The 23,107-nt window shown below is 45.1% G+C and overlaps 1 protein-coding gene across 2 annotated transcripts; it reads right to left on the reverse strand.

The window, feature by feature from the left end:
* Positions 1–1,358: 1,358 nt before the first annotated feature.
* On the reverse strand, positions 1,359–21,632 carry inpp5f (inositol polyphosphate-5-phosphatase F). 2 transcript variants are annotated; one of them, XM_030772662.1, is made up of 21 exons: positions 21,536–21,632; positions 19,071–19,151; positions 14,176–14,312; positions 10,240–10,368; positions 9,784–9,951; positions 9,432–9,488; positions 9,089–9,287; positions 8,780–8,959; positions 8,520–8,587; positions 8,156–8,280; positions 7,339–7,416; positions 6,823–6,943; positions 6,496–6,624; positions 5,906–6,023; positions 5,502–5,700; positions 4,815–4,838; positions 4,063–4,134; positions 3,900–3,973; positions 3,372–3,500; positions 3,121–3,208; positions 1,359–2,555 (listed from the first exon to the last, which is right to left on the reverse strand). In XM_030772662.1, the coding sequence occupies exons 1-21, from the start codon at positions 21,630–21,632 to the stop codon at positions 1,421–1,423; spliced, it is 3,408 nt and encodes a 1,135-aa protein (XP_030628522.1). In that variant the 3' UTR covers positions 1,359–1,420. The 2 variants fall into 2 exon arrangements, with proteins under 2 accessions (XP_030628522.1, XP_030628521.1); XM_030772661.1 differs by lacking the exon at positions 4,815–4,838.
* Between the last annotated feature and the right edge of the window lie 1,475 nt (positions 21,633–23,107).

Genomic DNA, 23,107 nt, shown 5'->3' on the forward strand with positions numbered 1-23,107 from the left:
ATACGGTTACTGCAAAAACATAAAGAACCACAATGAAAACACAGTCCTGAAAAACTGAATGAAGGTAGATTTGTCGCACAAAAAACCCCACGTCTGACAGGTGAGACTAGACTATGCTTTACTCTTTATGTTTGAGTATAAAAGCTTTCGACAGTGCGGTATTATAAAAAGCTTTCGACAGGGCGGTATTGTTTGGCAAAGTTTCCTTGCATTAGACCTGCATCAAATACTATTTGATTTGGTCTTTGTTACACATATGACCTGATACATAGACATGATATCTTTGAATCATTTTGTCTGAATGCCATTGGGCGTTTAGCAGAATCTTTTTTTTTTTTTTTTCACAAACACTTGATAGGAGTATTTGACCCAAGTCGTCTGTGCATATGGAAATGATCCTTACAGACAAATATTAAGCATTTAACAGGAGGACATTAATGATATGAATATTAAATATTAACCATTTAACATTAATGATATGAATTCACCGTGACATTGGCCTGCTGCATCTTTTGAAATAAATAAATAAAATTAAAATAACAATACAATAAAATTTGCATAATCTTTAACAAATGTAAATATTAATGACATGACTTTTCTGATTTCTTTGATGTTACGTGACCAAAATATTTTGTTAAAAGTTAAAATGTTTTGCTACTTGCTACTTTGCATCTGCTCAGAGTCTGAGTCCATAACCTGTCAGGACCTCTGGGCTCCCAGGCTGCCGCGGCGACTCAGGTTAGCATGATGTGGAACAAAACAGTATGTAAATATAATTTTCTATCTATAAATATGTTTGTCAGTAGGAGGGTTCCACTACAAAAACAGATCCAGTACTTACATATTGAACAGAACAACGTCACTGAAAATCTGATTATAGAATTATTCCATCTCTACTTTGGAACATCTCTAACGACAGCACAGTAGCGATGACATTAGCTGAACTAACCTGTCTGCTTTTGTTGACCTGCTGTCTAACGGTCAGGTGTCCACTGACACACCGGGTCTAATGATGTGGGCTTGGTTTTACCACCTGCAGTAATTACAGCGAAAACACTCTGTGAACACACAAAGGTGCAGTGCTCACCACAGAGCAGGTGACACATCTATTTCTCCCTTCTCCACATACAACGGAGTTCTGCCTCTCTTCACCACCCTAAGAGTGACCGCGCAGAACCGTAACACACAGACGGTCGGACAGAATCAGAATGAATTAAGGACATGGTTATACTTGGGTGTCGGATATATAGATCTATAAAACATTGGTTACGTGGATGAGAGAACTTCAGAGCGGTGTTGTCAGGGTTATCAGTTCACTTGGGTAACACACCCCTTTGTGCAAGCTTAAGCTAAAGCGACCGCGGTGGGAGGCACAATACACGACGAACAGAACGGGCGCAGAACGGGCCGGTCCGACGCTCTAGATCTGGATGATCCTGGTCTGACACTGCGTAAACATGGCACGGAGCTCGTTCTCTTGGGCCTCGTTGACGGTCTCCGGCTCCGGGCTCTTCCCGACCTTGGCTACGGCGTAGTTGATGCCCTGGGTGAGTCCGGCCTGCGTGAGACTTGCCACCTGGACCATGGAGCTCTTGATTTTGGCAAACGGCGAAACCACGCGGCTCCCGTTGCCGTCGGCCGGGGAGGGTCCCAGACTGCCCTCCGCCTGCGAGCCCAGGCTCTTCTGGGAACCGCAGGACGCCGCCGACCCGGGGGGCTGTACGGACAGAAGATTTCCCGTGGACGGCTCCACGTCCAGCTGGGACGGCCGAGGGAGCTGCTGCTGATGGGAATTTGTGGAGTCTGGAACTTTCTCTGAAACGGCAGGGCCCTTGGTGCCTTCGGATGTCTGTGGGTTCGTTGATGCTACTGGACGCTCCTCAAACACTTCCACTGGTTTAGTCTGGGCGTCCTGGACAAACCTGTGGCAGTAGGCGTCGACGGGCGTGCCAAAGTCGATCAGGATGGCCTCTTCGGCCTCCGAGGCCGCCCCAGGGGACTGGCCGTCTGGGCCGACCGAACCGGTGTCCTCGGGCTTGCTTTCCGACCCCGTGACGCGGACAACGGCGGGAACGGCCAGCTCGACGCTGCCAATGGACTGGGACCGACTGCCGAGCCGCGGAGCAGAGGCCACGATGCCACAACTGGGAAGCACATAATCTACGTTCTCCAGGGAGCCAGAACACGGCTGCTCGTCGGAGTTATAGGAATCTGAGTCCGATGAGTTTTCCAGGTCGTCGCGGTTGTCACAAATGTCCTTGGTCCCCGGATTGCCGTCCGAAGTCTCTAAACTGCTGTCCGACTTCCACAAGGTCACGTGCATGTTGGGCTTCAGAAAATTCACTTTCACGTCAGGTTTGGAGAAGGTTCCAAGTCTTCCTAAGGGCTTGAAGTTGGCGATGTTGACATTGGTCTTTGTCTGCTTTACCTTCTGATTGAGGGACGAAAATTTGTTCATGAGGAAACTTTTGCCCTGAGCCAGTCCAGAACCGAGAACCTGGTCCGCAGCTTTGTTCTGTATGCCCATAATGTCCTCGTGAGGTTTGCTGTGTCTCCTAAAACAAAGCACCGCAGGCAGATCAGCAGTGTCTCATAAGGATTTGGAATGAGAGAGAAATGAATCAGAGGGAAACTTTTTTTTTTTTTTTAAATACCAGGCGGCAGCACGACCGTTGCCTGTATGTGGATTACTGACTCTACATAAGAACAGAGTTTTCCCTGCCCTGTCAAAGACTGATTCTCACTCTCACTGGCCAAAGGCAATGACAACAACTAGCTACTTATCCTTATTTACAAACCCATGAGAGACACTGATCTGCAATGTTATATTCACAGCCCTGTACTGACAGGTACTCACTCAAAACGACTGGAAGACTCAGCCCTGTACTGACAGGTACTCACTCAAAACAACTGGAAGACTCAGCCCTGTACTGACAGGTACTCACTCAAAACGGGCGTGGCGCTTTCAGTTTGGTGATTTCACTGACAACATGCCGTCGCAGGAAAAAGAGGAACTGATGCTCTGTCATAAGCTACAGGTACCTCCTCCATCATTCCTCCAACTGCTCGCACAGAGAACTTTCCAGAAGAAAAAGAAAGAGAAAAAAACGAGACATTCACCTGTCCAGTTTCTTCTCAATGACAGGCAGCTCCAGCCCCATGGCCTCCTTAGTGATACGAAGCATCTCTGCGATGCACTGTAGTGTGTCTGAAAGTCACACACACACACACACACACACACACACACACACACACACACACACAGCATGAGCCGAGAACTTCCACCTTCCCAGTTCCCTTACGAGACCACAGAATGTTTCCCACATCCAGTTACGGTGCCTGCACTCCGCTAACGCGTGAGAGCCCTGTACCTTTCCCGTCGTCGTCAGGGTTACGAGTGACGGCCCTCAGCGTGTGGAAATAACCACTGGTCTCCTCATTCCTGTAATGGAGACGCATGCAGCAGTACTTGGGCTTTCCAAACAGAGTGGGCTCTGGACCTGTTTAAGACAGAACACACAGCACTCTGTGAAGGATCACTCTCAGTCACACACACACACGCACACACACACGCACACACACGCACGCACGCACACTCACATACACACACATGCACGCACACACACGCACACACACGCACACTCACATACATCACGCATGACAGACCCTCCACCATAAAAACCTTGCTGAAAGCTCTGATAATGTATCCTGAAAACCGTAACTACTATTTACATCATTTCAAACTTCAACTGCAAAGTCCAAGATCTAGAGATGTCTGAAGTCAACAATCAGAGTCTCATCAGGCTCCAGGGCTGTTTCTCCACTTTGTCTTTCGGTTTCTGCCCTGGCAGCATCGGGTAAATGGTGAAGTGAAAGAGAACAGCACAAGCTCTCCTTACCGATTTCAATCTTTTCCAAACCCTCTAAGCCCAGTCGCTGGTACTGGTTCACTTTATCTGCCTCCTCATCGTAACTGGAAACAAAAAAATCCACCGTAATTACGGATGGAAACACAGACCGTGATGAACTCTTATGATGTGGTTATGAAATGTCCGCACTCACTAGGCCACGTAATAGGCGCTGTTGGACAGGAGCAGAAGGACATCCACGTCTTTATGGGTGGCGTCAATAAGACTGAAGGACAACACAGAACAACACAGTCAAACAACACAGGACCTACAGACACTGCAGACACAACACAGCCCTTATTCACTACAACTTTAACCCCACCCAAACCCATACCCAAACCCAAACCCATACCCGTACCCGTACCAATACCCATACCCAAACCCATACTCATACCCGTACCCAAACCCAAACCCATACTCATACCCGTACCCAAACCCAAACCCATACTCATACCCGTACCCAAACCCAAACCCAAACCCATACCCAAACCCAAACCCATACCCATACCCAAACCCATACCCATACCCGTACCCATACCCGTACCCAAACCCAAACCCCTGGGGACATGTTTTGGTCGAGGGTAAAGTAAGTGATTATCTGAGAGTTCACATAAATGTTTGACTATTTCTGGAGGGACATGTGTGTGACAAATCGGCTTAAATGAGTATTTTATGGCTCTGAATGAATGAGCTCCAGACACAGGGGGGAAATGCCAACAACCCCAGGGAGAAACTGTAGTGAAGACATTACAGTACAACCACTGTTAGCACGACAAAGTCATTTAGTCCTCAACACCGCTAAAAACCAAAAGAGGCACACAAATGAAGAACCCCCCCCCCCCCCCCCCCCTTCAAAGACCAGCCTTTAGAGAAACACCGAAACAGGGAAACGGTCACAAAATATACCTTTGAGCCAAAGTGGTAAATAAACTGAAAGGGGAAAAGCACACACAGGACATTCATGACAGTGATCAGAGAAAACCTGTTTCTGTAGGACACTCTGTGAGATCACTCAAATCCACGTTACAGGGCTTTTCTTTACCATCTGACACAGTGAGACTTAAGAAAACATAATGCAGCTCCGCTTTAGACGAGTTCCCTCTGAACACAACACCTGCTGGAGCTTCGTCACGCGGGGACGCGAACAGACAACCTACGCTATTTACAGAATAGTCTGCTGAACATTTCAGGCACTCTTTAATAAAGCTTATAAAAGTTTATAACTGTTCATACATTTATATAATGTACAAATATGACAGGCATGGTCTTCTAACCAATTCTCTACCTCACTCTTGTGAGTAAGACAGTGTTTGTGAATTGGGATCTGTCCAGGCTTTGCGAATGTGGCTGCGGCTGTTGCTGTGCAGGTGTACTGATCTGGGATCAGTCGAATGTATCAGTGCAGGTGTCTCTGTGCAGGTGTACTGATCTCGGATAAGTCGAGTGTCTCTGTGCAGGTGTACTGATCTCGGATAAGTCGAGTGTATCAGTGCAGGTGTCCTGATCTGGGGTCAGCGGAATGTATCAGTGCAGGTGTCTCTGTGCAGGTGTACTGATCTCAGATCAGACGAGTGTCTCTGCGGGTGTCCTGACCTGGGGTCACAGTCGATCAGGGCCCAGCCTCCATGGAACATCTCATCGTCAGGCAACAGGAGCTGCTTGTACGTCTGCAGCAGGAGGCTGACCTGCTCCTGTGCTCCTCTCTGGCTCTCCTTCTCCTTCTCCTCGTGCTCCTTCTCTTTACTGAAGATGGAGTACAGATCCTCCGTCACGGGCAGACCCATCATAAGATCTGCGTGGAGAACAGAGAAAAGGTTTCGTCACATCACAGAAACAGCAGTCCTGAGACTCCACACTGAATGTTAACAGGTAAACACTGTATTTCAAACAGCGACAGACGTCATGTTAATGAGTGTCTCAGACGACTCTCACGTTAACATTACTGATTAAAACAGAAAGAGTTTTAGAGAGCGGAATCGCTGCACGCATGTTCTCACCGATGACGGCCTGTCTGTATGCGTCACGGAAACGGTTTAGGTAATAACGATTCGCTGAGTTGACTCCATCTTTCATCACGCCGGCCAGTTTTCTCTCTCCAGTCCGTGTGAAATCTCCCTGTACATCAAACAAAACACAACATGTATATGTGTGTTACATATACATATATATGTATCCACATATACATATAAATATAAATATATATATATATAGATTCAGTTTTCATGTGATTTGTTTTATCTTAGTAAAACACAGGGCCTCGGGTTTTCTGTTCACGTGCTCAATGCGTTCCACATTTTATTTTCTCAGTTCTAGATAAACTTCCTCAGTTCTAGATAAAATAAAAACAGAAACCCAGCAATATGAAGCCAGCAGTTGTGTGTCCACACAGTGGGAGCAGTTGTCAGTTCCCTGGGTTTCTGTGGCAGTGTCTGTGCACAGGGCGCTTGTGTGACTATAGGACAACAGTTTTACTGTGTGGGCTGTGGTCAGTGGAGTGAGAGTCAAGGTGGCACCACCTAAGACAGTCAGATGACTGATCTGTGACTGATATGTGACTGATCTCTGACTGATGTTTGCAGTGTTTTACCTTCAGGGCAGCTGTGCCGGCGTACTGGCGGCTGATGGTGTCACCGTTGTTGGCCCACATGACTTGGTAGATTCTGTAACACTTCAGCGGCAGCGGCTGCTCAGGGGGCATCACGCCCAGTTTTTTCAGCTGAAATAAGAGCACAGGCATTTTAAGACCATCATCTGCGTACCTCACACACACCCAAGTGTGTTTCACCGCTTCGAATAACTTTGCACGGTGACCAGTCTCCAGCCGACAGGCTTCTGAGCGTGAAGTGCCCACAGGTGGTATCCCTCATTTGCACCCTGCCATCTGTAAATGTAAGTGAGTTTAATGCAGAATTACCTGCTGTTCCATCACCACACGAGCGATCGCAGCCTGAACCACGTTGGTCCTGTCCAGGCAGTCCATGCAGTTAACCCTAAAAACACCCTCCTGCTGACAGATGACACCCGCCTGGTCCACCCTGACACACAGACAGAAAAAAAATATCTGATTTTCCTGTTTGTTTTCTTACAAAAACTGTAAAACACATTTAAACTAGAAAATGTTTCTTGTTTTAAAAAGATATGTGCACAATATGCTTTGTAAGTTAATTATATTTTTATGTCTGATGCATATAAAACACTGTGTTGCTGCAGATGTGTCTGTACTGTGAAAGCACTGTCACTGTGTGGAACTGCCACATGAAGGACAAACAAGGTCATCAGACAGAGAACACCGTGGCAAGACAAACAGGATGTGGATATATACGTGTGAGTGTGTGTGTGTGTGTTTGTGGTGTGCGTGTATGTGTCTGTGTGTGTTTGTGCGTGTGTGTCTGTGTGTGTGTGTGTGTGTGAACTTTGCTCCAGCACTGACCATGCCCATTTCATGTCTGTGATGATGTCAGAGATGGCGTCAGTTAATGTCTGTACGTTCTCAAACTTCATTCCACGACTGAGGGCAAACAGAGAGAGAGAGAGAGAGAGAGAGAGAGAGAGAGAGAGAGAGAGAGAGAGAGAAAGAGAAAGAGAGAGAGAGAGCGAGAGAGAAAGAGAGAGAGAGAGAGAGAGAGAGAGAGAGAGAGAGAGAGAGAGAGAGTGAAAGAGAGAGAGAGAGAGAGAGAGAGAGAGAGAGCGAGAGAGAAAGAGAGAGAGAGAGAGAGAGAGAGAGAGTGAAAGAGAGAGAGAGAGAGAGAGAGAGAGTGAAAGAGAGAGAGAGAGAGAGAGAGAGAGAGAAAGAGAGAGAGAGTGAAAGAGAGAGAGAGTGAAAGAGAGAGAGAGAGAGAGAGAGAAAGAGAGAGAGAGAGAAAGAGAGAGAGAGAGAGAGAGAAAGAGAGAGAGAGTGAAAGAGAGAGAGAGAGAGAGAGAGAGAGAGAGAGAGAAAGAGAGAGAGAGAAAGAGAGAAAGAGAGAGAGAGAAAGAGAGAGAGAGAGAGCGAGAGAGCGAGAGAGAAAGAGAGAGAGAGAGAGAGAGAGAGAGAGAGAGAGAGAGAAAGAGAGGTCATATGTCATATTCTAAATTCACAGATGCTCCTACTTCATGGCTCATTTTCTATTTATTGTCAATGACCTTTGACCTTGTTTATCAATCATAGTTACATCACAACAACCCTAAATTTGTTACACCATAAATATGACTCGTGCATGTCAAGTTATCCCCAGAGAAGCAGCTGTAAGACAGGAGTGAATTCTCACCAGTGCTCGTGGAAATCAAAGGAGACATATGTGAGGTTTGGGTTGTTGTAAAGCAGCACTTGTTTGAGGTATGCATCACCAATCATCTTCTCACGCCCATTTTGGTCCACTAAGTTAATGATGACCTGACACATACAAACGAGTGAAGGTATATTATTATTACGAACATGGCCCAAGTGAAGTTTTACTGCATGCATTTTCTTTTCTTTTCTTTTCTTTTTTCGATTAAAAAAGGCTTCCATACATCGATGACAATCCAGTACTAAGATCCAATACATGTTTATTGTTTACTCAATGTTCAAACGCAAAAGAGTATTGTTAAAAACAAAACAAACACTGCTGGCCTGTTTTCAGTTCAGCTGACCTGTTTCTGGTAGATCTTCAGCTGTTGTTCAAAGTGAGAAGCAAAGTAGGTTGCAGTTTCCTTTTCTCCTGTAACACACAACACAAAACATCAGGCAGACAGTGAGAGTCACAGACGTCAGGGTAATCTCCACATGCCTCAGTCTCCACCAAAACCCTTCTACATTCCCTTTAAATCTCTGTTTGACGCACTGGCGACCTGAGGTCTGAATGTGACCTTTCACCACTAGGTGGTTTGACGAGTGCCAGGAGCGCACTGACCTTTCTCCAGGCGAGGTCGTGGGTTGTAGCGGTACCCGGCCTGGCTCCAGAACACAGGCACCGACCCGCGGGTCTGGACGAAGGACAGAGTGTGACTGTGCACGTGAATGAGCTGCTCCGTCTCCACGTAATTGGCCACGTGGCCCTCCGTATCCACCCCCCTGCGTTTGTACCGCATTCCTTCACAACAGAGACAGGAGATCACACACAGGACCACGTCATCACTAACAGGAAACGGGTTCGAGCTTTCAGTGTGAAAACAGAGGAAAATAAAAGTCTGCTGGTAAACGCTTCAGCGTCAGGCTTTACCGGCGCGGTGCCGGCTGCGTCGAGAGATGAGGGCCACGGTGAAGCGAGGGTGAATGTCGTCCACACAGGTGCGCTCCTGCAGGGGGCTCTCCGGACTGCTCCGCTCCTCGTCTGAGCTCTCATTGTAATTCACCACCAGCTCCTCCACCTGCACGAAGCCCTGGATGATGGGGATCACCCAGAAGTCCACCTGAGGTACCTGAACAGCGCAAAGACAGTCCGGTTCAAATCCTCATTTAAAACAGTCATCACACACAAAGCCTGATTACCTCCACACAACATGAATAGACATTAAAAAATCAGCATGTTAAAATCAGATAGCACTGAGTCATGTGTCCTGTACCTGCAGGTCAAGCACCTCCTGTATCATGTATTTGTTCCAGAAGAATCTGTCATCCACCTGCAACGACACAAAAACAGTGGTCATGATCAAAGACTGGCTTTTCTCTGCCCCCCTCATCAATGCCTACACTCAAACACTGACACGCAGACACACGCAGACACAAGCAGGAAAAGATAACGCCTTCATTGACTGCTCAGGACAAGCTGCGCCTCTCGCCAAGTTTAAATAAACAGTGGAAGGAAAAGTAGCGGGTGTGTTTTGAGAGGGTTTCAATCTCTCTTCATAACTCTCCCTTTGTCTTTATTCATCAGAGCAGGAACAGAGGCGTGTCCTCAGACTGAAAGGCCCAAACCTGTTTCCATAGTGGCAGATCTGAGTGGCCTGCAGCTCCCTGTCTCTGCACCGTGTTGGTTAGATCATAAGTCATACTGTAGTAAAAGGAGTCGGAGTCCATGAAAATCTTATAGAGCTCATCCAGGAGTCTCCTCTCCAGCCGCTCCTTCTCCTTATTCTCCTTCACCTGAAAGGCAGGGGAGTACTAAACGGGAGTGCACACGCAGGAGGATATTACAGAGATTACAGTAATTACCACAGTGATAACAAGAACAACAACAACAACAACAATAAAACAAAATCATTTTTCACTCTATGACTCAACCATTCCTGGTACAGTAGAGTTCAGCTGAATGGCCTAGCTTATCATCTCCTGATTAAACGTTATCCTGATTTAATGCATGAATGGCTCTGTTATCTGTCAAGAACACATCACTGTCGTATCTCAGTTATTTCACAGAACATCTCTCTCCACCTTTTTCTTGATGGGCACAGCAACGTTAGACTTGATCTGACTCAGCGTCTTCAGGAGAAACTTGGAATCATCTGGAGACTGGGTGATCTTCTCTGGTTTGTTAATCCCAAAGTGGTGTTTCTTACAGAGCTGAAACAAGAGAGGCAGAGCAAGAGGCCAGTTAGTACACACGTCACCTCTCTGTATATGGTCTCTTCATGTCTCCCTCTTCTGTAAACAAGAGCAGATATCAGCCTCAGCCTAAAATAACCCCTTTATTCATCGTTCATCATATTCTGCGGTTAGCAGTGACAAAGCTACCTCACAACTGCTGCTGTAAAAAAAACTCTGTGTAGAGAAGAGAACCGTCCTTTGTGGCAAGTCTAATAAACGTGGATGACCATAAAATTCCGTAACCACTGGTTAATTTACTATGCTGGGAAAGCAAGCACAGAGAGCGAGTCTTCCCACTGTTACTGAACTCTGGCAGTCTGTGAGTGTAAGACTACAGCTCTGTGTCAAAGACCAATAAAAAGACTCCTGTGATGTCAGGATGGAAACATGACCCACACACAGAGGACAGAAATACAATCACTCTAACCATTCCTACGGAGGAAGATCATCCTAACACACGGAGACCATCCAGAGAATGTTAGGGGGAGAATTCAGTCAACTGTCCTTCAGGTTTTCCACTTACGTGCGTAAACAGTTCTCTCAATCCGAGACGCTTCCCCGCGAGACTGAAACCTCAGAAACCTGCAGCTTCCTCTGGGAGGCCTCTACAGACGCTCTCTCGCTAATGTAACAAAATCAAGTAGATCTCACATACAGTATTCAAATCTCTCTAATGTAACTAAATCAGCTAGGTCAGAGTCAGACATACAATATTCAAATTTCTCCAAAGTAACAAAATCAAGTAGATCACACATACAGTATTTAAATCTCTCTAATGTAACTAAATCAGCTAGGTCACACATACTGTATTCAGATCTCTCCAATGTAACTTTAGGGCTACTGCGACTAGCCGACGTAACTGATTACGTCGACGCTGAAAATGAGTCGACATCAAACATTTAAGTCGACGCATCGTTTTTTTTTTTTTTTTTTTTATGAATTTACCATTTGATTTCTAAAATGTTTCAATTCATTATAACAAATGTTTTTCTTCAATTTCACTTTGTAATTGCTGCGTGCATGTTGTTTTTGGTTCCAGTCGTTGGCCTGCTCCAGTCAACGCTACATTTTACAAAACTCATGGCTGCTGCCGCAGCAGCGTCCGACTCGGTGGCGAAAGAGGTTCAGTGTAGACGTTTTCAAAGACCCAAGACTGCGAAAGTATGAGAGTACTTCAAATTATCACAAAACAAAAATGTGGTTTGTTCACTGTGCAAAGTTTCGATGGCATGCCACAGCTGCATTAGCGCTATGCCGAGCCCCTGAAGAGAAAACACATAGGCGACGTTCTGGATGATGGACCGCCAGAAAAGGCAAAACCACCGTAGGCTAAGTGTTGTCTGTTCATGTTTATTACCATTAGTAGGGAGAGATTTTTAATATCATGTCCTTGCACCTGCTTAATACACTCATTATTAAAGTCCTATAGTTGTCTGCCTGCTATTTTAGAACGTCCATTGAATAAGTGTTTGAGAAACACTTAGGCTAGAATCTGGGCTAATTCTACGTTGATTGACCGTGCTAGCGTGTGTGTTCATACGCGTTGGGCTTGTTGGAACATGTACCTCGTCTGATTATTTTATTTCTGCCATTATTTTAAGCACAATTCTTTGTGTAGGGGATGCTGTAAATACAGTAGATAATGTTTGAATAATTGTGATCAATTTAAGTTTGTTGTCAAAATAAAATGAACTTAAATGGCATGGTCAGTTTGATTTTTGGGGGGCTAAATGAATCGTTTAGATTAATTGACTAATCGGTAAAATAGTCAATGGATTAATCAATAGAAAAATAGTGCAGTGGCAGCCCTATGTAACTTAATCAAATCTCTCTAATGTAACTGAATCAACTAGATCACACATACTGTATCAAATCTCTCTAATGTAACTGAATCAACTAGATCACACATACTGTATCAAATCTCTCTAATGTAACTGAATCAACTAGATCACACATACTGTATCAAATCTCTGTAAAGTAACTAAATCAACTAGATCACACATTCGATATTTAAATCTCTCTAACGTAACCAAATCAACTACACTCACTGAGCATGTTATTAGGAACACTATACTAATACTGGGTAGGGCTTCCCTTTGCTAACAAAACAGCCTAAATTTTTCATGGCATGGAGTCCACAAGATGTTGGAGACACTCGTCTGAGATGCTGATCCATGCTGACATGATTTCACGCAGTTTCTGCAGATTTGTCAGCTGCACATTCATACCGCGAATCTCTCATTCTACCACATCCCAAAGGTCTTCTACTGGTTTCAGATCCGCTGACTGGAAAGGCCACTGAAGAACCCTGAACTCATTGTCATGAGACCAGTTTGAGACGACTTTTGCTTTGTGATACGTTGCATTATCATGCTGGAAGTAGCCATTAGATGATGGGTACATTGTGGCCAGGAAGGGATGCACATGGTCAGCAACAATCCTCAAACAGGCTGTGGCATTCGAGCGATGACTGAACGTTTTCTCGTTAATACCATTCACCACACCATTATACCACCGCCACCAGCCTGGACTGTTGACACGGCGTAGGCTGGGTCCATGGATTCATGCTGTTGGTGCCAAATTCTGACCCTACCATCTGTGTGCCTCAGCAGGAATCGAGATCCGGTTTTGGTGAGCCTTCGCCCACTGCAGTCCCAGCTCTCTGTTCTTGGCTGACAGAAGAGGAACCCGACGTGGTCTCTGCTGTTGTAGCCCGTCCGCCTCAAGGTTCGATGTATTGTGCATTCTGAGATGCTTTTCTGCTCACCACAATTGAACAGAGTGGTTATCTGAGTTACCGTAGCCTCTCTGTCAGCTCGAACCAGTCTGGCCATTCTCCGCTGACCTCTCTCATCAACAAGACGTTTGCGCAGAACTGCCGCTCGCTGGATGTTTTTTGCCTTTTGCACCATTCTGAGTAAACTCTAGAGACTGTTGTGTGTGAAAAGATCAGGAGTTACAGAAATACTCAAACCAGCCCGTCTGGCACCAACAATCATGCCACGGTCGAAATCACTGACATCATATTTTGTCCCCATTCTGATGGCTGATGTGAACATTAACTGAAGCTCCTGACCTGTATCTGCATGACTTTATGCACTGCACTGCGGCCACACGATTGGCTGATAAGATAACTGCATGAGTAAGTAGGTGTAGAGATGTTGGTAATAAAGTGCTCAGTGGGTGTAGATCACACATACGATATTCAGATCGCCTCAGATTTCCAACAATCACTCGACACCACTTCCACGGGGAGGACATTTCAGATACAACACAACGGGAGATGCCAACTGTACTGACCCAAAAATATCACTGACATGTCAGAGGACCACTGACCCCAAAAATATCACTGACATGTCAGAGGACCACGGTGAACAGAAGTCGCAGAAAAAGGAAAAATAACTCTAGCTTAAACAATCACAAAATTCCCTATGACTTTATTTTGATAAAATTATTTTTTGAAACAGGTTTTGACTGAGGTGACGGTCGTCCATTTTAAGGGAAACCCTTAAACAGCTGTTAAATAACAAACCCAATAGCTGTCATTTATGTATCAGTAAAAACTGCCCAAATTTCTCACACAGACTGCATCAGTCTCAAGGTTCCCAGCACAAACACACATGAAGAGTTTCACTTCCCGTCACAGTATTCTACTGAGTCATAGTCTCAATGCATAGAAAATGCATGCTTTATTATTCTATAATCCGGACACAGTAACTTTACAGACGCTAGTGAGCTGATACTGGCGTGACCTTTGCCACGACCCCAGTCAGGGTCACTCACCTCGAGTTCCAGGTCCTGGGGTTCGTCGTCGGACAGGGGAATGACGGCTATTTTTGTGATCTTGTAGACTTTGTGGTCTACTGGCAATAGGCCAACCAGCGCCTTCTGTCGGATGAGGATGAGTCCTAGAGGAAGATCTGTCCAGAGGGAGGAGTCAGAAACACACTGTCACCAGACCACGAACCCTCACTCTGACTCACAGACAAAACCAGCGCAACACAGTTCATTACAAGCAATACAAAACCAACGTCATATCAAGCCACACCACCTGTTCCCATGACACACTGGGCAAATGCAGGGTATAAACATCTGAGAGACTCTAAATCAGTCTGGAGAAGTGGTAAGATGAAGGACATTTTCTTCAGTTCTGCATAAGATATAAATACCCATATTATTTTTCAGTTTTTCACCCCAGTTTGGGATGACAAATGATCTGTGAGATTCCAGAGTTTCCCCGTCATACAGAAACCACCTCAGGCTAAAAGAGCGCAGCTAGCATGCGCTTCCTTCAACAAACAACAACTCACCTCATTTTTCTTTTTTTACTAAGAAAAGAAAAATTAAATCAGCAAAATACTGTCAAGCAGCATGCTTGTGTGAAAACGCTGTTAACTTAAATCTACTGACTCATAGAAAGGCCACTGGTTGACACGGACCTAGAGGAACCCTGGTCCACTAACAGGCACCACTGCCCAAGCAGCTACCCAGTGAGAGAGAAGGCCAACTACACTCTCATATGCTCACAGAACACCAGCCCAGATTCACAGGGCCATCTGCGATGAGAACACCAGCCCAGATTCACAGGGCCATCCGTGATGAGAACACCAGCCCAGATTCACAGGGCCATCCGCGATGACAACACCAGCCCAGATTCACAGGGCCATCTGTGATGAGAACACCAGCCCAGATTCACAGGGCCATCCGCGATGACAACACCAGCCCAGATTCACAGGGCCATCCGCGATGACAACACCAGCCCAGATTCACAGGGCCATCTGTGATGAGAACACCAGCCCAGATTCACAGGGCCATCCGCGATGACAACACCAGCCCAGATTCACAGGGCCATCCGCGATGACAACACCAGCCCAGATTCACAGGGCCATCTGTGATGAGAACACCAGCCCAGATTCACAGGGCCATCTGTGATGAGAACACCAGCCCAGATTCACAGGGCCATCCGCGATGACAACACCAGCCCAGATTCACAGGGCCATCTGTGATGAGAACACCAGCCCAGATTCACAGGGCCATCTGTGATGAGAACACCAGCCCAGATTCACAGGGCCATCCGCGATGACAACACCAGCCCAGATTCACAGGGCCATCTGTGATGAGAACACCAGCCCGGACTGAGAGTGCAGCCCTGCTATCTGGAGACAGTGTGGATCTGTGAACTGTGTGGACCTGAGAGACTGTGTGGTCTTAATCAGAGTCAGTGAGAAGAGCAGTGTGGAGCTGAAGAGCCGTTTTAAAGTAAAATGTTACAGAATACAATGACAGTGGACAGACAGCCTAAGGGGAAAGGTGAGATCACTCACATGACTGAGGATGAAAAATGTTTAAGAGAACAAAAGCCAAGGTCAAACTGAGTTCCAAGGTCAAATTCAACAGATAACCATGGACACTTGATACAGCATATAAACAAAAGGAGAAAAAAATGAATATCTGCATTACTCACGCTAGCAAAGCGAAAGTCTTTTTCACCACAACAGGGCTGAGCGGCGAGAGGAAGCAGCTCTTACTCCGAGGTACAAAAAATAGAAACAAGTCTTTTTCTTTCTGTTTTTTTAAAACAAAGTTCAGTCTTCCTTCCTGAACACTTTTTATAAGAAAGCAAATGATTGCACAGTTTTCATTCATAACTCTTCACATTCATCATGTCTTACACTTTCAAAAAAAGGCACATGCTAAGGCCTGGAAACATTCCAGAAAATTCTTTAGAACATTTTTAAAGGTGATGAAGAAGACCCAGAGAAGCTGAATAACTGCATTAGTGAAAGAACCGGACTGAGAAATCTCCGTACTTCATAATGTTTCAGACTTCAGCTGTTACTCTGTCCGGTGTGAAAAACCAGGCATTTCAGCAGGAGAATATTCTTATTAAAATGGAAGTGCTGAGGAGAAGATGAGAAGCTGGAGAGTGGGCAGAGCGACAGGCTGAGAGCAGAGAGAGGCTGCTGGAGAGACGGGCTGGGGCCCGTGTGTAGCGGCTCACAGGTGTCTGTGGCTACGATCGTCAAACCACCCCCTGCTCTACTGGTTTAAGTTTTTATGTCGAAAGAAAATCCTAACAAGCCTGAGGCCTTTTGTAACAAGAGAGGGATAAAAGAAAAAAACACTGAAATCCAACCACAAAAGACATGTTTGAAAAAGGGATGAAGCGTCTGAGGAAAACAACTCCAGCTGACGGGCACCAGGGTGAAACTCTGCCAGCTGACGGGCACCAGGGTGAAACTCTGCCAGCCGACGGGCACCAGGGTGAAACTCTGCCAGCCGACGGACACCAGGGTGAAACTCTGCCAGCCGACGGACACCAGGGTGAAACTCTGCCAGCCGACAGACACCAGGGTGAAACTCTGCCAGCCGACGGGCACCAGGGTCAAAAGCTGTGACGTTGCAGGTGGCAGAAGGACGACATCCAGTAACAGATTGACCCTGACCCTAACATCCTGACCCTAACACCCTAACCCTAAAATCCTGACCCTAACACCCTGACCCTAACACCCTAACCCTAAAATCCTGACCCTAACATCCTGACCCTAACACCCTAACCCTAAAATCCTGACCCTAACACCCTGACCCTAACACCCTAACCCTAACACCCTAACCCTAAAATCCTGACCCTAACATCCTGACCCTAAAATCCTGACCCTAACACCCTGACCCTAACACCCTAACCCTAAAATCCTGACCCTAACATCCTGACCCTAACACCCTAACCCTAAAATCCTGACCCTAACACCCTGACCCTAACATCCTGACCCTAACACCCTAACCCTAACACCCTAACCCTAAAATCCTGACCCTAACATCCTGACCCTAACACCCTAACCCTAAAATCCTGACCCTAACACCCTGACCCTAACATCCTGACCCTAACACCCTAACCCTAACACCCTAACCCTAAAATCCTGACCCTAACATCCTGACCCTAACACCCTAACCCTAAAATCCTGACCCTAACACCCTGACCCTAAAATCCTGACCCTAACATCCTGACCCTAACACCCTAACCCTAAAATCCTGAAAGTTACTGTCCCTGAGTCAGACAGCAAACTCACCATCTGAAAAGAGGCTAGACACAGACACAGAACACTCCAGAACAATCCAGATCAGCTCAGAACACTCCAGAACAATCCAGATCAACTCAGAACACTCCAGAACAATCCAGATCAGCTCAGAACAATCCAGATCAACTCAGAACACTCCAGAACAATCCAGATCAACTCAGAACACTCCAGAACAGAGTCAACCATGAGGTTCTTGAAGAAACAAGATCTCATGAAGAACAGGATGTTATGGTGAATGTTCTGGAACATTTTGGATTGGCAGTCACAGACCAGAAAAATCACCCAAAGTCAGAGGAAAAAAAAAGTCCCAGGAGGGCATGAAAACATTATTCTGAACAAGGCGAGTCTGATTAAAGAAGAAAAGAAAAGAAAAGAAAAGAAAAGAAAAGAAAAGAAAAGAAAAGAAAAGAAAAGAAAATGAGAGAAAGACTCTTAGCTGACAACAGGAAATATTTGGAAGCTGTTAATCAGTGGAGTTGCGAATTAGTAGCCGAAGAGGTGTCTGAGGCTTAGCCTAAACCATCATACCATTTTCACTTCTTCTTATTTTAAATCTACAGAAAAATGTAAATGAATGACAATTTAGAATTCCAGCATGAAGAAAGATGTCATGTCTACCTTTACACCAACACTGATAAAACATAAAACACAGGTCTATAATACACACACTGATAAAACACAGGTCTATAACACACACACTGATAAAACACAGGTCTATAACACACACACTGATAAAACACAGGTCTATAACACACACACTGATAAAACACAGGTCTATAACACACACACTGATAAAACACAGGTCTATAACACACACACTGATAAAACACAGGTCTATAACACACACACTGATAAAACACAGGTCTATAATACACACACTGATAAAACACAGGTCTATAACACACACACTGATAAAACACAGGTCTATAATACACACACTGATAAAACACAGGTCTATAATACACACACTTATAAAACACAGGTCTATAATACACACACTGACAAAACACAGGTCTATAACACACACACTGATAAAACTGATCATGCTCTCATTTCCACAGAGACAGTGGCAAATTACCAGCCAATCTTTCCACACAGCTGTGAACTTATTCAATATCTCCGGTTTGGGAGAGCCAGTTTGGCATGCACACTGACGTAAGACTGCAAACTGACTCACTCACATACTTTTCAGTTAAGGAGGGGCTGAGGGAGGGATCGTCCATCACGCATTTAAAACAAAACAAGAAAAAAAAGTTGAAGAATGAAGAGCTAGTGCCAGGGGAGCTCATTCAGTGCAGGAAGCTGACTGGTGTTTTCATTGGTCATTTGCATGGTACAACAGCTCTTACATACAACCGTATCACCACCAATACCCCAAGTTTTGCATGACGCGTTATAACGCAGCGGTCTTACTGGCCGGTACAGAGCCCAGTTTTACTTGTCTCCTGAAACCACAGTAATGACCATATGGGACCTGGGTCATGCACAGCACAGCTGGTTACAACAACAGTTTGACATAAATTTGTTAACGTATCTCGTTAACTAAGAACATCTCCCATTTCTTTCACAATCATATTTAAAAGACGATGTGATCTGACTCACCGGCGTGAAGCTGTATCTTCCCAATCACGCCCTCCACCAGTCCCAAACACACGGGGTTCCAGGCGAGTAGCAGGTCAGTGGCTGAGGGGGGAAAAGAGGCTGTAGATTAATATGCCAAAAAATGAACTCACACAGCAGTGGTTACATAATCAGACACCATTCCTCTGGACAGCCTCCGCAGTAACAGTGCCTGACACAGGGGTTAAAAAGAACCCAGTGCCTGACACAGGGGTTAAAAAGAACCCAGTGCCTCATAGAACAAATGACAGCAAGACTTTCTCTCAGGACTCTCTATGGAATAACCACCAATGGGTCTGTTTGCCCCCAGACTGATCTCAGAACTCTCTATGGAATAACCACCAATGGGCCTGTTTGCCCCCAGACTGATCTCAGAACTGAGCAAGCAGAACTCAGGATTCTCACCTCCTCTCTACTGTCAGACATTTTATATTCATGCCACATACAACAACTTTCCCAGGTAATTCTGTTTATCTTGACAATTACAGCAAAAATTACAAGGATTGTACTAATTACATTAGTCTATTTACTGTCCAGAGCAGGCAAATTGCTTTACATAGCCTAATCATTAGAAGCACAAAAAAGCCCTTCCCCCTCCAAAAAAAAGTCAACTCAGTAATATACTACTTACAAAGGTGTCATTCACTCACAAATGACAAATTACTAAAAATCAAAGGCTCTATAGTACAGTGCGAGGGGTCATATAACCAAATAAATCATTTTCATCTGATCTGCCACGAGAAGTGGAAACCCTTTTCCAATTAAATAATGAAGCAGGAGTGCAACCCAAAGCCGCCGAGCCTGACTGCACTCGTGTGACAAAGAGCCGGCCAGAGAACAGCCCCACGGGAGTCTGTATCTCTGACTCTCTCTCTCTGCTACAGCTCACGCCTCGGACTGGACCGTCAGCTCCACTCTGACGGCTCCCTGCTTATTCTCCTCATAATAAGAGCAGTACTGTGGAACAGGGGGGTGAGGAATAAAGGAGAAAGAGGGACGTTAGAAGGCTCCAGTCAGAAACATGCTTTCATATGCAATAGGTTACATTTTGAAATATACAATGCAGAAACAAAGAGGCCATTTCTATACTGATCTGTTCTGATATTTTGGCAAATATTACAATATGTCCTCTCCAGCGAGGGAATCAGATGTGAAGTCATGATGCTTATTTTAAACATGGCGACCTCTCACTGAATGCCCTGAGAGATGACAGTGGAGATCTACTCTTAAACATCGTCTGCCTCCCTGAGAAATTTACCTTAGGTAAACTCAGGCATGCCACCAAAGAGTTGGTCTTAGTAAAACGCTTTAAGCAAAGGCATTAAGTATACTGCTCTTGAAACAAAAGATGTGTTGTATAACAACATCTGAATAACAACAAATCTTATCATAATGTTTTCATAAGGGTTTTATGATTCAAGCATGTGTAAGGCATGAACTGGGACCTAAAACTATAAAACACACAACCGCTTATTTCATGCTGTTAAAACAAGGACTCAGTTTGAGACTGGTTGTTTCCACACTTTGGGTTTTTAATGAAGGCTCTATTTAGTCACACAAGACACTTATTTCTTGGACGAATCCAGCATAACTGCACTCCATTTTGACCCCAATAAACACTGATAAACGGTTTTGCTTTATATAGCCAATGAAGGCATGCTTTACTGAGAGAGAAAAAACAATGGCACGAAAGAAGTTCCTTTGTACACGGCAGCATAATCAAACAAACACCATGTAGATGCAGGGAAACTATGTACCCTTAAGGTGTCATTAACCGGATGTTTGCTTGCCCTTCCTATCTCACTTTTAAGACCGCGGTGATCTTGGTTAAACGCGAACTGTCGCTAATAATAAAATGGTTTTAATGCCTTTTGAAGCCCGAACTAGTATGACACGTCCGATTAATACGGCCCGCCAATGTTTTCTTCAGTGGAAAATGACCACATATGAACGAAAAACAGATGCCCTTGACCACACAGTTTAAAAATAACCTTGTCTTGATGTCTCTCCCCTCAGAGGCATTCTACACAGGATCACATCAACAGCTACATGTCAGCACAGGCTCCTGAGAAAGTGGGGCAACAGTAACATTTCTGTGAGACAGATGCTGGCATTATGTGACGTTACAGTGATGCCAAGCTAAACAGGTAAGACAGAGATGGCTGGCGAAGTCACTTTACCCTGTCCAGATCGACATACTCGCTGAATGACTGGATGAGATAAAACAGTCATCTTAGTGTCAGAAAAAGACATTTTAGTTCAACCGGATTTTCTGTGGCCCAGATGTTATCAGTTATGGCTATAGCTTTCACGCTAGCTAACTCGGCTACCTAGCCAACTTACGTATGCAGTCATTATTATGCTTGTACCCTTGCAGTCTAAATGGCAGCTAACGACAGCAACATTCGCATGAAAACAGTCAGCTGGTCGCTTTATGAGTAACTTACCCGGTCTGACGTTCATAGAGCCATCCTTTCTGCTACACCACAGAGCATTGTCACCGCTCTGTAGAATGTAATGATCCTTGGCTTGAAATAACTCCATGTCGGCAAAAATGACTGAACATGTGAAATGTTCCTAAGCCGCGTCCCTCATCCGCCTATTTCAAACAGCTAGTAGCCACCTCGCTCCAAACTACTATCCGTGTTTTTATAAACGTCGGCTTGCTTTATTTAGCTTACGATAGCCTGTTTATAATCATTTGGGATAGCTCGGCATCCTGTCCGCACAACTGAATATAGCTAACTCACAGACTTCACCGGAGACGGAGAAGACATTTCAATGCTTAGGCTGTCTCAGTCAAAGCAGGACAGTAACTTCTTGGCTGCTGTAGAATATCAGTAGCTTTCGCTGCCAGGCGGTGAGAGGATGGGAAAGAGTGACTGAATCGATTTCCTGCAGTAACATTTACACGTGACCACTTTCGTCACGCGAAACATCGATCTGGTCTTGTTCGCATGAAATTTTTGTCAGAGTTTGCGCGGATATTTAAATATATCGTAGCCAGGCGCCGCATTGTTCAGAACGGGGAAATAGTTGAGTATTTAAATTCCGAGAAAGCCTGCAAATTTTTGCAGATCATCAAAGTCTTTGCCGTTTTTGAACATAGGGTGGCTTCTGTGGGTACGAATGTATGACAACATTTGAAGAAAAATCTTTACAAGAAAATTTCCGCGAGACTCCTGTCTGGTCCAGCAAGCCAAATCAACTTCGTGCCACTCGGTTCTTCCTTATTTGACGAGGCCATACTGAAAGAAAAAAAAATCTTCCTTTTCCAAATAATCTTTTTCAGACAAATGTGTCAAACTGCAAAACTCTGAAACAGAGGCCACTTAGTGTGTCACCCCCTTGATTATCAGTGTTTTTAAGTTTGGACCAGATGAATTAGAACAAATAGGCAGTCACTATAAAGACCACCCTGCTCATCATTCTTATTGTTCAGTGCGAACAAAGTTTCAGGCAGACAAGCTTCAGAATGTTGAGCGCAGGCAAAAGGGCGCTCCAACTCAGAGGCCATCGCAAGTCCAACATCTTGGCTCAATAAGGGCACTTTTTGGTGTTTAGAGATCAGTTCTGTTAATTATGCGTAGCTATTGATTGCTGAGTAATGACTGGCCTGTGGACTTAGATCAGCTGTTTTGGCGTACACTTAAATGAGTGGAGTACCTCAACTTCTGTTTGCCTGTTGCTTACACACATTTCAGTTCTAACCAGTTAAAGGCTGTGGCTGCTTGGAGCTCTGAGGCTATGGCTTTAGTAAACAGGACAGCAACTGGGATTTCTGAATTCATTGGCTCCTATACATGGTGAAGTTCCCTAGTGGATGACAGCTTGTTTTGTCACTCTGGATCAGTGTGTCATAGCGGCTAATTACAAAGTCATAAGACCATTAAGCACATATAGAAAAACTGACAGCACAGTCATTAGGTAGAATGCTGTTAACTGACTCTCAATGAAAGTTTTCCCTCTGACATCATAGGCAGGAAATGGAAACACTCGCTGGAGGTGAATGGAAGGTT

Source organism: Chanos chanos, chromosome 4 (genome assembly GCF_902362185.1).
Source record: "Chanos chanos chromosome 4, fChaCha1.1, whole genome shotgun sequence".
In the NCBI taxonomy this organism is placed as follows: domain Eukaryota; kingdom Metazoa; phylum Chordata; class Actinopteri; order Gonorynchiformes; family Chanidae; genus Chanos; species Chanos chanos.